Raw genomic sequence first — 13,834 nt, 5'->3', positions numbered from 1 at the left:
CATCTAAAAACATTTTTAGGAGCCGCACTTGTAGGATCAACAAAAAACAAAGCATGTCTGTTAACAAGAACTGCAAGCTATTCAGACTTTATTCCATAATGGCAGCAACATCTATCCCAGACTTTTAGGAGGTGGTAATGGATTTGCAGGCATCTTAGTGCTGTCATCTGTTAACTGTGACCTTTAACCTGGCCTTTAACTTCTAAGGCAAGATCTGTGCTGACCTTCAGAAATCTACTGAATTAGTACCAAGCCCACTTTCACTCTTTAATTAAATACTGAATAAGCACTGACGGCAGGGGGAAAAACGGGGGCATAAAAACACATCTAACCACAAATATCTTCTTCTGCCGTTCGCAGCTGCCGTCTCAAAATGTGTTTTTTTTTCTCACCTCGCCCAAAAATTGGGAAAACGCACCGTCAAGAGATTGATATTTCACATGCTCGCAGCAAACCCACAGGCTTTTATTTTTTGGAGCCTGTTGACCTCAGAAGGCAAATGATTTAGCTCATTTTGCCTTTGATTGCACCAGGGCTTGTGGTTCTGCAGAAAAAAAAAAACCTGGCGAATATTGAGCAGCCACAGTAGAAAAGTGAAATGGATGAAAAAGGACCTCACTGGTGTTTGGGGTGGGGGTTCTTCTGCTTCGTTAACTAGGACTTGTCAGAAAACTCGGGATCAGAAATTCTGCTGGGACTAACAACACAGATAAAGCCATAGCAGAGACTCTTTATGTTCCTAACTGGCATCTGAGATCTTTTGTGAAGGTGCTGACAGTTACCAAGTTGAAAGTATCAAGAATTCTGTGTCCCCACATTTGCACAAAGAAGAGATGTAATATGTGATTATCTACATAACGCAAAAGGCACTGCTTCTACGCAGGGTCATTTCTCACACTGATCTCCCTTTCAGCCCCAGTAAGACACTCAAAGGGAAAAGGAAAAAAGTGAGAGATCCATTCATCGTTGCCTTTGTAGCACTTCCAAATAAGTTTGATAACTTTGCACTACTTCAGTTGCACTGTGGGAGCTCAGGGAGCGAGCAATCCGGGATACAGATTCGGCTTTAACCTCGTTCAGGTCGGAGAACAGCTTCTTAGCCATGAGGTCAAGACTCCCTCTGGCCCCCAATAGACGGAATGATTCAAGAAGCTTCTGTGAGAGCAAAGATGGAGTGGATAGAGGCTAAATGAATGCTGGGAAGGAGGTGTTTATTACCCATGCTTATTCTGAGTTCAATGTGCTTGAGGAAGCATGTCAGCTCTCTTGTCATTTTCTGGGGGTTGCTGTGAAGGATCCCTCATTCCAAACTGCACAATTTTGTCTGTAACCAGTTTGAACTGTACACATCAGCAAAGCAGTAGGGTGAGATTACAGCCCAACTGAGTGTCTTGCAAGTATCTTGCTCATAAAAAAAAAGACACAAACACTCCTGATAATGAGGGTGTTTTTCCAAAACAACCTTGCACTTTGCTTCAATGTCAAGGAGGACCCTCTTGAACGGTGTGACCCCAATGGCCACCACAGTGACGCACAATGACCACAACAGCCTCCGCAGAGAGACCCAAGAGAACAGGCTCTGGTACCAGAAGGTGAATGAAGGCAGCTCCTCTTTTTCTCCAAAACCTTCTGTAAAACGTGATCTGGCTGCTGATGTGTTGAATTATGCGCAGAACAAAAGGAATAAAATTCAAGTGGAAACTTGCTCCACTAGGTGAAAAGAGCACTGACACTCAAGGTCAGCAAATCCCATTTTCAGTAAATTATGTAGAATAAAACTCTTGGTCTCCGTCAAGACAAGGCAGAGGCAGCATAAAAGAAAGTTGTATTGTACAGTATGAGTCCCCCCGCTGAGGGCCTGGTTACATAAAAAAAACAAATACAGAGAATAGCCAATTTAATGCAGACATGGTTTTATAATCTTGAAACTCAAAACATCACAGCAACAGAACACAGGTTACAGGTAAGGATGCTGGCCCTTCTATTCTACGAAATACGAAAGGGGAATGTGGGTCTTAGGAAGTTTAAAGTGAACCATTTTTCCATCACTGTGTCGAGAAGCCAGGATTTCAAGAAGAGTATTTACAAAACAAGCTACAACGTATGCAGTGAAAAATCTCAGTAAGGAAAAAGATGCTATTTCATACTAATCTGAAGCTTAAGGTTTTCCATATTTGACTGCAGTATACGGTCAGTATACACCTTTGGAAGCTGTTTATTATAGGTGTGATCATTTCTATTTTTCACCAAACCTAGGCTAACCTAGTAGTTCTTGTAAAACAAGAGGGCAACATGTTGAATATAAATTGGTGCACACAGGTATTTACACAGAAAATGAAATATGATCCACATTTCATGTATAGCAACAAACTGTAACTAGACTGCCGTACATTATTAATTACGCAGAGAGGCTGACTCAGCAGCCAATATGTCAAAATGTGGAATTTATGAATGTTTCAGGCTTTTAACACACAACTGGGAATTGCTTGTAGAGACTGAAGAGCAAACAGGATCCTGAGCCTACCATTAAATAAATGTATGATTTCTTTTTTCAGATTGGTCTCTGTCACCTCCAGCCAGAGGAGAAAAAAAAAGGTGGTCTTTAAAGCTAGCAGAAGAGAACATGCCAGTCATGCTTTGCAGATTTTGGGTTAACCACATTGTTATAAAACACAATTTCAAGCGCTGGCGCATGTGAAGTATTTCTGCGGCACGGGCCAGCTAACGCGCCAATTGGGGGGGAGAAATTCTGGTGCCCACCTGCTGGAATAGGTTCTAACTAATAAGCGGGGTCTTTAATTTTTCAATTATCGTTCACATCCTTGATGAGGAATCCAGAGTGCTTGGAAAGGTGAGGCACACTTCAATTAGTTTTAGCTGCTATACTGAAGTGTGATCATGAGAAAATCAATATGAGGCTTTGAAACCGGTTCATTAAAAAGGCCAAGGAGAGGAAAGCAGATGTTTTTCTAACAAAAAAAAAATCGGTGGAGATTTTCTTATTTTTCTCTGGTGTACGTCTTCTTTTTTGTTCCATGCCTGAGATCACCGCCTAACTGTCTAGTGCTGACCTGAACCCTTTCTGTGTTTGAGCATTTAAACCCAAGGAACAGACTGTATATTGTGGGAGACCATCACACTTTAGAGCTATAGAAAGTCTTATTTTTTCTGGATTGTGCCATAAAGAGAATATTGAAGTGTTATCCACCAAACACCTTAGCAACTTGGATGCAAACTCTGAAAAATGAAGTGTATACAAACACCAGCAGATGTGTGGGTCCCCCAGGTGCTGGTTTTTAGATTATTCATAAGGATTGCAGTATAAATTACTTAAAACACTACAAAACAATGATCCTCACAGCGAGGCAAAGCAGAACACGCAAACAAAGTTCAATTCTGAACAACTTTAGAAGCTCATACAATTTTGGTGTAAAAAAAACTACTTTTATTCCTTGGTACAAAACCGGGAAGCACACGGGCCCCACACCTTACAGACGAATAGACATTAATTCACATGGCATTGTGAGTTATCTATGCAGTGTTTTTATAGGAACTTCTTTCAGCTTCAATCTGTTAAAAGGTTTCAAGAAGAACAAATGCTCTTCATTAACCCCCAGTATACTGTCAGGCTAAGAAGTATTGAAGTTGTGAGAAGCGTCTGGTGATGGAGAAAAAGAAAACCATTAACCATTCATCCATTATCAGACAGCCACTTCTTCCTGGGATACAGCAGCTGGGATCCTATCTGGAAAGGGCTCAAGACAGGGCTACACACTAGACAGGCCGCCAGTCTATTGAAGGACAGAAGTGCATGTGCAGACAATTAAGAGCCACCAATTAACCCAGTCAACGTGTCTCTGGGAGTCGAGAGGAAACAGGAGCACTTGGGGACACTCATGCAGACATAGGAGGACCATGCAAACTCCACACAGAAAGCACCAGAGTCCAGAATCGAACCCCAGACCCAAGAACAGTGAGACGGCCGCCCTTATCGGTCCTCCGTGCATGTAGGTCTTTCTTTTTGCGCTGCGTAGTATCATTCTTACTTTTTGAAGGGCTCTGCCCCTCTTGACAGAGGGTAGTTTTTACACTACACCATTTATACCATCATGCCCTTTATAAGGTTTGACCAGTCGAGAGCAGCGCTGTCTGGACTGATGCCCACTCAGTGTGTTGTGTTGCAGATGTCAAGAGCAAAGCTCTGTCCCAGACCGAGGGCTGCTGAAAACCTTTGGTCATTATCTGACAAGGTCAAGAATTCTGGGCCGAAGGGCAGGAGGTCAAAGGAAAAGGGGGATCTTAAATAATACAGGGCAGCTGCTTCGACTTCGACGGCCACTGTGTTTGGAGTCTCCCTTGACGCCAGCCCCCCCTCCTCCTCCCCCTCCCCACGCAGTACCTTGAAAGCTGCCCCTCCATGGATGATGGATTTGATGAAGATGCCGAGGTCGGCCCCAGTCTCGCGGGACTTGTTTCCTTTCAGGCTGACCCCCAGGCCTGCCGAGCCCGAGTCGTTCAGCGGGATCTCGAACATCAGCTGCTCCTTCGACTCCAAGGCGGGCACGGCCCAGTCCTGCTCGCCCTTCTGAAACATAAGAGAGTCAAGGTAGTGGCCGTGACCCCTCGGCACATCTCAACACCAGGAGATTTCCAGGTGGTGAAGGCACAAAATGAGGCCGTCTCCAGGTTTGAGCTGCTGAATTCAAAACGCAGAGAAGATGACTACTAAGTGATCGGCATACCCAGGTAATAACGCCTAAGAATAAAATAAAATTAGTAAGAAAGCAACAGAAGCAGTGTGATTTTAACAGAATGATCACACTGAGACCATACGGAGCATGGTTTTGTGCAAGTTAAATGACATCATACCTAAGGAGAATGGTTTTGTACAGACATAACTGCAGTCCTTAGAACTATGGAAGCCAGGAAGGGACATTAACAAAGATGCATATTTAGATTGGCCTCTATGGCTACACTAAGGTAATACCTCACATAGTAACAGTAGAGACCATACTCTTTACACAAAGGGGTCTGGGAGTATAGAACAAACCAACCTAGCCAAGTTGTTAAAGCAGATATCCTGGTTTCCCTCAAGAAGATAAGAAGTCTCTTATAGCTCCTAGAGTATTAACTTTTGTTGAAGCATCAAAAGCATTGTTCTGGATTGCCAGTAACATGCTATGTCAATGCGCATGTCAGACTTCCAAGAGCCGAAACTGCATATTTAATGACAGAGAGGTGAATGTCGGCAAAAGGCAGACAAAAAGGAGACAAGGAGGCATTTACCCAGTGTGAAGGAACAGATTTTATAAAGCATTAACACCTACACAGAGGACAAAAATAAAACGCTGCCCACTGCAGTAACATACATATCTAAGAGCCTAATTATGAAGCTCCTGGGGGTTAAATAATTCTACTACGGAAAGCAACACCACTGTTTTACCTTTGTAATGACTCAAAACAGTTCCCAAAAGGTCCACAACAGATGAAACCAACTGACATTCAGAAACTATAAACAACTACCGCAAATGCTATACTTTAAATAGGGGAGTTGATTTACGTTCTTTTAATAACAGCATACTTTTCCCAGAGGACCACTAATATGGAGATGTTTGTTTTTTCTCTAATTTTGTTGGGTTTTCCCCCCGACACACTGGAGGAATCCAGAGAGCGAAATTAAACCACGTCATGACACAAGTTGTCACAATGTCAACCCCACCCCCAAAACGCCATCTGAAACGAAGACAAAGAAAAAACAGATAATTTGTATGACTTGCTTGACAATTTTATTATATTTAAAATAAAAACCACTGCCAGGTTTTCACTCTTCATTAAAATGCCATTCCGGCTTATTTACAGACATTCACGGCCTATAAATTGTATTTTAAAAGCCAGTAGAGCTGAGTCTGTGTTTACCAAAGACAGATATGATTTACAGTCACTCACCCAAGGTAAATGTAAAGGGCCTCTTCTTTTTACTGTATGGATCAGAACAACACTGAACTCTGCAACTCATTCTCCAGCAGGTTGTTAAAAGTTCACGTCTTGGCTCATGAAAATATAGAACAAGTTTCTATGTTCTTAAGAGGAGCAGTGTATCCGTTTAGTACTGCCACTTCCATATTCAATTTCTGTAAAGTTTGGTTTGTGCAGCTTGTATCTACAACTGATTACACGATTTAGAAGCTTCTCCTTTGAATGCCACCAAATCTGCCTATACCCAGCGTCAAGGCTTAAATCGACTATCTTTATCTTTACTTAAAATCAGAATCAAGATATTCTTGTGCAGTCAGGTTTACATTATGATTAGGAATTGCTCTGTAGTGGGGCTGCTGGAGAATGACTCAGCTGGGTAGAGCATTTCAGCGGGGGATGAGGTGGGTCTGCTTTGGGATTCTTTCTGAATGAAAATTCCAATGTAAAGAAGCCCTTTCATTATTATTAATAGTGAACAAGCGTCTCAAAAGACGTCTAGAAATGTAACACAAATATAAATACTTTATGCCAAGCTTTAATCATAAGATGGAAAACACTGAGCCTGAAGACACTACTTATAAAAAATGTTTAGGCGTCTATGTAAACTTGTCATTGCCATTGAACATGAAAATTCAGAAGGGTAGGGGCAACCAGATCAGATTTTCTTTACAAATACTCAGAAGGAAATGGATATTTTAGCACTTTATCAATTATCCAAATGGCAGAAAGTTGTCTTTTAGCAGTTAGATACCAACATCATATTGGACACGGCCCAATGCATTTATTCTTTGCCGGGGAAATATTAACTGCAGCAAAAACAAAGAATAATAGGTTTTAGGTCTCTATATGGGAATTTATGCATAAAAAAATTCTTATTTGAACATTGTTCTGTGTAAAAATGCTGCCTCTCTCGACCCCTGTGATTAAAAACCGTGATCAGTTTACACCCAATTTGTTTCTCCTCTTTTCCTTTATTGCTGAAACAACACTTGCACTCGACAATGCAAAACACGTGGTTGGAGTGGAAAGTTTAGGGTCTAAAATCAAAAGCAACAGACTGGAGTAATGAGGTCAAATAAAGGATAGGGTCAGCTTCGAGACCCAGCTTGGGCTACTCAACCGTGACCTCTGACCTGAGTGGCGATTTTAAGAGAGCCGTATGTACACTGTAACTGCCATTCAAGCTCTGTTTTGTCTGTCCTTCTGAAAAGGATACAGACATTGATTGAATCGTGGTTTCTTTTTTTCAGGTCTTTGATCCTTCTAGGTCTTTTTACAGGACTGGAGGTCTTAACTGAGCTGAAAAACAAATGGCCACTCCTAATTTTCCTTTTTTTAAAATATTTTAATCTCCAAATAGCTCTTGTGACATTCCCATCTGATGAGACAACACAGCGGAGAGAATAAATCTTTGGTCTCATAACTGATGGGTTGTGGGTTCAAGTCTCTGCTGCTGTTATACCCTTGAGCAAAGCAGTGTATAATAACACGTCACAGGCAGCACAGCTCCGAGCTGGAGGCTCAGTCACCCAAAGCACCGTGGGGGCCTGCCAGCATACAGGAAACCACCAGGCCCACCAGGTTGATGGGAGCTAGCTAGCACCCAGGTCGGCTAATCCCAACCATACCCTTGGTCGAACTGCGCGTTGGACACTTTGCATGTTTTGGGAAGCCCGTTCAAGCCTGAATCACCCATTCACAGAGCTCAGCCCGCCCTCAGGGGAGCCCCCTTAAAGCTGGAGCCACTGGGGCGCCCCCAGAAACTAGAAATCCCCAAGCGGGGAAACAAAATATCAGGAAGACCTAACAGGAACAGAACGATAAATGAAAGTGTGGGGTTACTGGCCATTTACTCCTGGAGGAACATAAGTTGTTTTCCTTTCCATTCTTTACTCCTCCCGGTTTCCCCAAATACTTAGCAGGCACTGACCGTCTGTGGCCGGTGTCACAAGCACACCAGTTTTATTTTATTCATTTTATTTGTGGTTCAAAAACCCCTCCCCTGGGAGCTGGCCAAAATGGTGATTAAATAACAGCCGTCCCTGCAACGCTACACTGGTTTGCAGTGAGCCTTTGAATTGATCCAAAATGCTGACTTCTAACCCGCTTGGCCCCCTCAGGGGCTTGAGGACCAAGCTGTCTCCGTGACTGGTTGTGCTTTTCCATCTCCAGGCTCTGCCTCCAGAGCTTTGCCTTGCTGGGCTGCTCACTGCCGAGTAGTGGGCTGTTCACAATACTGTAACAATTCACATGTGTCCAACTACACAGTGCAGCAGCAGAAGGTGGGATAATTCTTGGATTAGTGCCCCAATGTCTTGGGAAGCAATGATTCCTTATTCACAGGCTTCTGTTGTTTTGAGATTCTCGGGAAAATTTTCTATATTATTTCCCCTCTGAAAAGCATGTTGCTAAAAAGGCTGAAAGACAATGGAGGAATACAGATGTATTTTGCAGTGTAGAGAATGTTCTACTCCACACACTTTTCACTCACCATGAATGAGAAGTGTGAAAACATAGATCCCTTCAAAACATAGGTGGTCAGGTGTAAAGGTGATACAAAATTTTAAAAAAATCACACGGGACTATCTGGAGGATCAGCGTGAAGGATCTAAAAGTGAAATTAAAAACTGGATCAAAAATGGACTAATGTCAAGAAGTATATACGTTACATCAAAACGTGCTATTTTGAATATTCAATATTCAGATATCTAAATATCTAAAATCAGCCAACTATGCTTTCAATTACTTCTCTTTACATACTGACCATACCGCCCAACAAAATACTGGAGAGACTTCAGACACCTCCAATTGCTATTACAGCTGGAAAGAGCTGCTCCAAATTCACCTGCTGCTTTAGGTAGCAATTTCCTGGAGCAATCTGGCGCAGTTACCTTGCTCAGAGGTACCCATAACCACAACTATTACCGTTTCTAATTGCCTTCTTGTCACCGGAGGTTGGATTTATCTACCGTTTCGACGTTGTGAGGACGAGGCGAATGTCAAATACTGTATGTCTTAATATGTTAAACCAAAAATACTTACTTTTTCACATCACTGTTTGATTGGTTACAATGTAACAGAGGAGCTTCTAACACCTGATATTTACTGCTCAAGTATAGTTTAAAGATTCTGATGTATGAGAATTAAAAAAAGGGTTTCTCACCTCACCTAAGCTAGGATACAATAGTGCTGATATACTAGTAGAAAACATAAGTGTGAGTAAATGAGTAAAGCGTGATTATAGCTAAGGTTAAGAATTTGGCACAGTAGCATTCATATACAGTACCTTTAATGTGTACAATGGAATGTTATGACCAGCAAGGATTAAATCAAAACTTTACCCTGTCACCAATCAAATTCCTAACCCAAGAACAGGCAGTAATTTTACATTTGGTATAGTAAAATCGTTACGCTTCTGTAAAACTGAGAAACATACTGGGTTTATAACTTAAAACGAGCAAAAGCCACACTCCAAGTTCTTGTTCAAATTCACAAATGCAAGCTTTAAAAAAAAAAATAACACTGAAAGGAAGGTATCAGCATTTTTCTATAGCCCATGGTAAAGCTGTTTTGAAAGAGCTGCTGCTCCGACTACAAGACTGTGGGGAATACCACAGTATTATCGCCAGACACACCTTCCCCTGCAATAACATCGCCCTCAGCACACAGCGCAAATAAACTCACAACAGACCTCACAGCCAGGGAGGTAGGCCTCTCATACTTAAAGAGATTAAATGCAATTCACTACAGATGTTCCTGAACCGTATTCTCCAGGGTTATGCTCACAGCTATAAGACTCACACTCAACTTGCTATGCTGCAGAGGATCAGAAAACTTCAGGAAACAATAAAAAGGTGTGTGTCTGTGTGAGGTGGGGGGGGGTTAAAATTATTGTGCATGACCATTCAGCAAATACTCAGCATTCATTAGAAAGGGTTATATCTTCCCTTTGCAGCCAAATATTATGTTTGGACAGCTGTTTTGCCACTTTTTCCAACTATATTTAACTTGCAAAGAAATGTATTAATCGGAACGGGTGGCTATGAAGTAGCCTATACCACGTAGGAAGAGTCAGAAACTCCGTCGCGCTACCCAAGATAACAGCTCCTTTGGTGGCCAGAACAGAAAAAAACAGGCTATTTCCACTCTTTCAAACTATCAAGACACCCGCGGCTTTCAGAAACAATACTCTTTATTAAAACCTGTGGTCTTCAGAGCCGGGGGCTAAACGATACAATGCTCTTCAGACAACGGAGGCTTTGTTTTCCGAGAAGCAGCTTGTAGGCTTTGAAAACACGACACCAAACAGAGCTGTTTTTGTCAAACAATTATGATTATTCGCATTCTTTGCCAATTAAAAAAAATAATAACTGTAATTTCAAAGGTAGCTTTTCAGTGTTGGATTAACGGCTGTTTTGTTTAGATGTGATTTAGAGTGGTAGCTACAGAGAAGTCAAGCCATTTCTCGTTCCACTCACTAATCCTCTTAATTGCCAGTTAAATAAGGAAAATAAAAAAAATATACCAGCATGTCAGGGAAATCAAAGTCCATCAACAACATGGGACCAAAGGGAAATGTTTCTCTACACACATTAAAGACCATGCCCCCTACCAACTTCAAGACCCAGAAAGACAAGTGGACAGACATGACTGAAGGGATCACATTTACTCTGGTCTGAGTAAATGCTTTTCTCAGACCACAGCTTTGGTACGGTCAGTACCGGATAACCTTCACCAATAAGACTGAATTGCTGGCCATCCAATCAGTTTTCTAACCACTTCATCCAATTCAGGGTCACAGGGGAGCCTGAGCTTATCTCAGCAAGCAATGGGACACCGCACACTGGACAGGACACCAGTCCACCACAGGGCACAAACAGACACCAACACTGACAGACACACCCAATGTTCCCAGAAGCCAATTAATCTAATAATATATTTATGGGCTGTGGGAGGAAACCACAGCATCCAGAGAAAACCCCCAGGAACCTGGGGAGATCATACGTACCCCACACAGAAACCTCCCCAGGTCTGGAATTGAACCCGAGACCCCCAAGACTACCACTGTGCCACCGTGCTGCTCTGAACCACGAACATTCTACTAATGATCCAGTTCAAAAGTTTCACTTCGGCCAACTCCATTTTCATGTCTTCTAGCATTTAAAAGTTCAATCACACTGGCAACAACATGATACAATTTTGTGACTACGTCTATACCACACACGAACAAACATGTATACACTAACACATTCAGAAGATTTAAACACTGCTGGGGGAAATCAGGGGTCAAAGTGTGTTGCAATGTCACTGGCCATTTGGGTTCTGGAGAGCAAGGCTTGAGCTCCTCATCGGTGAGACGGAGGCCCTACACTGGACCCAAAATGTGAATGAACTGCAACAAGACAGATCAAACTGCTGCAGTTTTTCTCGGCACAATGTGTTGGGTGGTCTGGAACAAATCCCTCAGCCATGCTGTTTGAGCAGATTGCCTGGCATTCCTTAAGAAAGCTACTAGCAACCAAATGAGCCACATAATAATGTCCAAATAATCAAACCTCATGTCCTTAAATTGCTCGTAGTTAATGCTAGAATCAGAAGAGCAGTCAAACACCAACCCCCGTCTAGGGCAGGCCTTTACAGCTCTGGGAGAGATACTTGCTTGGGTCACACATTGGCCTGGAATCCAGGATCTGATCTTGCGCGTTACAATGACAGCATTCAGCCTTGACCGACGACTCTATTGTAGCAGTTTTAAACAAAGGCATCAAGTCAGCAGTTACAGTAACTACCTCGGTTTCCCCACGAATGAGATTCAAGGACAGTCTCTGTCCAAACACAAGGAAGATCCAAAACCTCAGTTCAATCTTACGTGTCTTTCAGCTTGGAACAGGTAGTGGCTCATGAAACCAGGAATCACATTAACCAATTTAAAAAAAGAACAGGCATTTTCCATTATTTAACAGCTACACCTTAAGGTAATAATAAGAACCTCATACTGTAGCTCAGACGGGTTTTCAACGAATTTTACACCCTAAAAAAAGCTTCATTTAAAACAAAAAAGAACTCTTGGCATGAAATAACCTAAAGATAACTACTGTTGTGCTTCACAAATATTCAATTTTGGGTAATAGTTTTGAATATCTTTCAAATTTGTTAAAAGGCACTGCGACCAGAAATTGATACAGCAACCTCTTTACTGTCTACCGCATTTATAATAATGAAATGCATAAGTACTCAAGTGGTTTAGTTACATCGTGCTCCAGAAACCCCTCCAAGGACAAATTCAATTAAAATTTCATTTGAGCTCCTTATTTATTTCAGATGACCACTGCATTTTCCACTGCCTCATTTATGATAATCCGATCGCATTTCATCAGACTTTGAAATCGCTATATTCTGCCTGCTTCCTTCACAGCAATTGTTCGTTTTTTTTTTTAGACACTGGGCTTTGCTCCTGTGGGACCGGTAAAGGAAACCACATTTATTTGACACCCACAGACCCTTAACTACCTGCCTGGTGGCCTCGGTCACTTCCCTCTTGCAGATTTGCAATGTGTTGCCTAACCCTGCCAAACTGGTCCATAACGATAAGAAATCATACTCCCCTGGGGGCTATTTTTACAGGGGAAATGATGGCTGTATTCACGGTTCCTGACTGAAAAGTAGGCACTTATGTGTTGTCTTTATTTCTTTAGCAATCGACAAGTCAAGCCAGTGAGGATGAGACCTACGTTAACTGAAGGTTAACGCAGTCTAATGTTTTGCCTTACATAAGGGACCACACGTGTTCCGCCAGCTAATGGCCGTTTTTATTCTCCTAAAGAAGAAAAAATGAAGGAATTTCGGGAGGCGAGCTTGTGTTGGATGGATGGCGTGTGTTTTGTAGGTACAAAAAGACTTCGTATGCCAAGTTACTTCGCTTCCACCACTGTGAGGATGTAAAAATAAAAACCCGGGTTCTTTAATTGGTCAACTTGCTAAAAAAAGGTCGCTCAAAACGAATTCACACACCGGAAATGGCCAGGACATTCCTACGAGAAAGCAAAAATGCTGAATTTTTATTTCAGCTCACCCAGCGTCTGATATCATCTGCTTTTATTTCTTGCCGGACCTTTGTGCACAATGCTGCCGCTCATTTCTCACAACACCGTGCCAGCACTTATTCTGTAGTCTGGAATCCATAATTCAAAACGTCTGAAAGGAGGTTTTTTTTTGGCTTCAGTGTACTAACTTTGGATTTTTGTGATGTGCTGTATATTTTTGCCCTTCCCCTTAAAATGATTACATGGGTAAGCTGCGGAAAACCATTTGAGACTGAATCATCCTTTACAGTGCGATAGAAAGTCTTGTTGACAGCACCTCCCAGGCCGCGAAGGGGAGCATAGCATTTGAAACCGATCAACAAATAAATATAGTATGGGTCATGTGTTTTTGCAGCACACCCAGTCATGTGTATCTTATTAAAGGGATATGGAGCTCTCCAAGAACTCCATAAAACGGAGGAAAAGCATGAGAAAACAAGGGTATGACCAGCAGCCAGCTAAAATGAACATTTAATATGGAGATTGATGTTACTGTAACTGTAGGGCCCTTAAAAAAAAAAGGGACAGAAGTCCAATTTCTATTAGTTCAGGGATTCTCACAGATATGCCATGAAGTTGCACTTGTAATACTATTTGGCACCTATACTTATGAAAGGAAAATGTTTGAAAAGGGGTACAGGATATAAAAAAAAGACCCAATCAAGTTCTTTCTTCAATAAGCGTGTGTGCTTGCTCACCACTTTCCAGAACACTTGTCCACGCTGATAAAAAGAATGGCTCGTTTACTGTCCTTGCGAATATTACCCTGACTCTCA

General features: G+C 42.0%; 1 protein-coding gene across 7 annotated transcripts in view; it reads right to left on the bottom strand.

The window, feature by feature from the left end:
* The window catches only part of LOC148648748 (partitioning defective 3 homolog B-like), a 319,671-nt gene that overhangs the window by 165,544 nt on the left and 140,293 nt on the right, over positions 1 to 13,834 (bottom strand). For 5 of the 7 annotated variants that reach the window (XM_088606610.1, XM_088606611.1, XM_088606607.1 and 2 more), the window contains exon 11: positions 4,400 to 4,585. In XM_088606610.1, coding sequence (XP_088462736.1) covers positions 4,400 to 4,585 — 186 coding nt within the window. The remainder of the gene's footprint in view (positions 1 to 4,399; positions 4,586 to 13,834) is intronic. The other 2 variants (XM_088606608.1, XM_088606613.1) reach the window with 1 other exon arrangement.

This window comes from Lepisosteus platostomus, chromosome 14 (assembly GCF_059453375.1).
Source record: "Lepisosteus platostomus isolate fLepPlt1 chromosome 14, fLepPlt1.hap1, whole genome shotgun sequence".
Taxonomy (NCBI): Eukaryota; Metazoa; Chordata; class Actinopteri; order Semionotiformes; family Lepisosteidae; genus Lepisosteus; species Lepisosteus platostomus.
The sequence above is the reverse complement of the archived record's forward strand: the minus strand, read 5'-3'. Positions and strand labels throughout refer to the sequence as shown.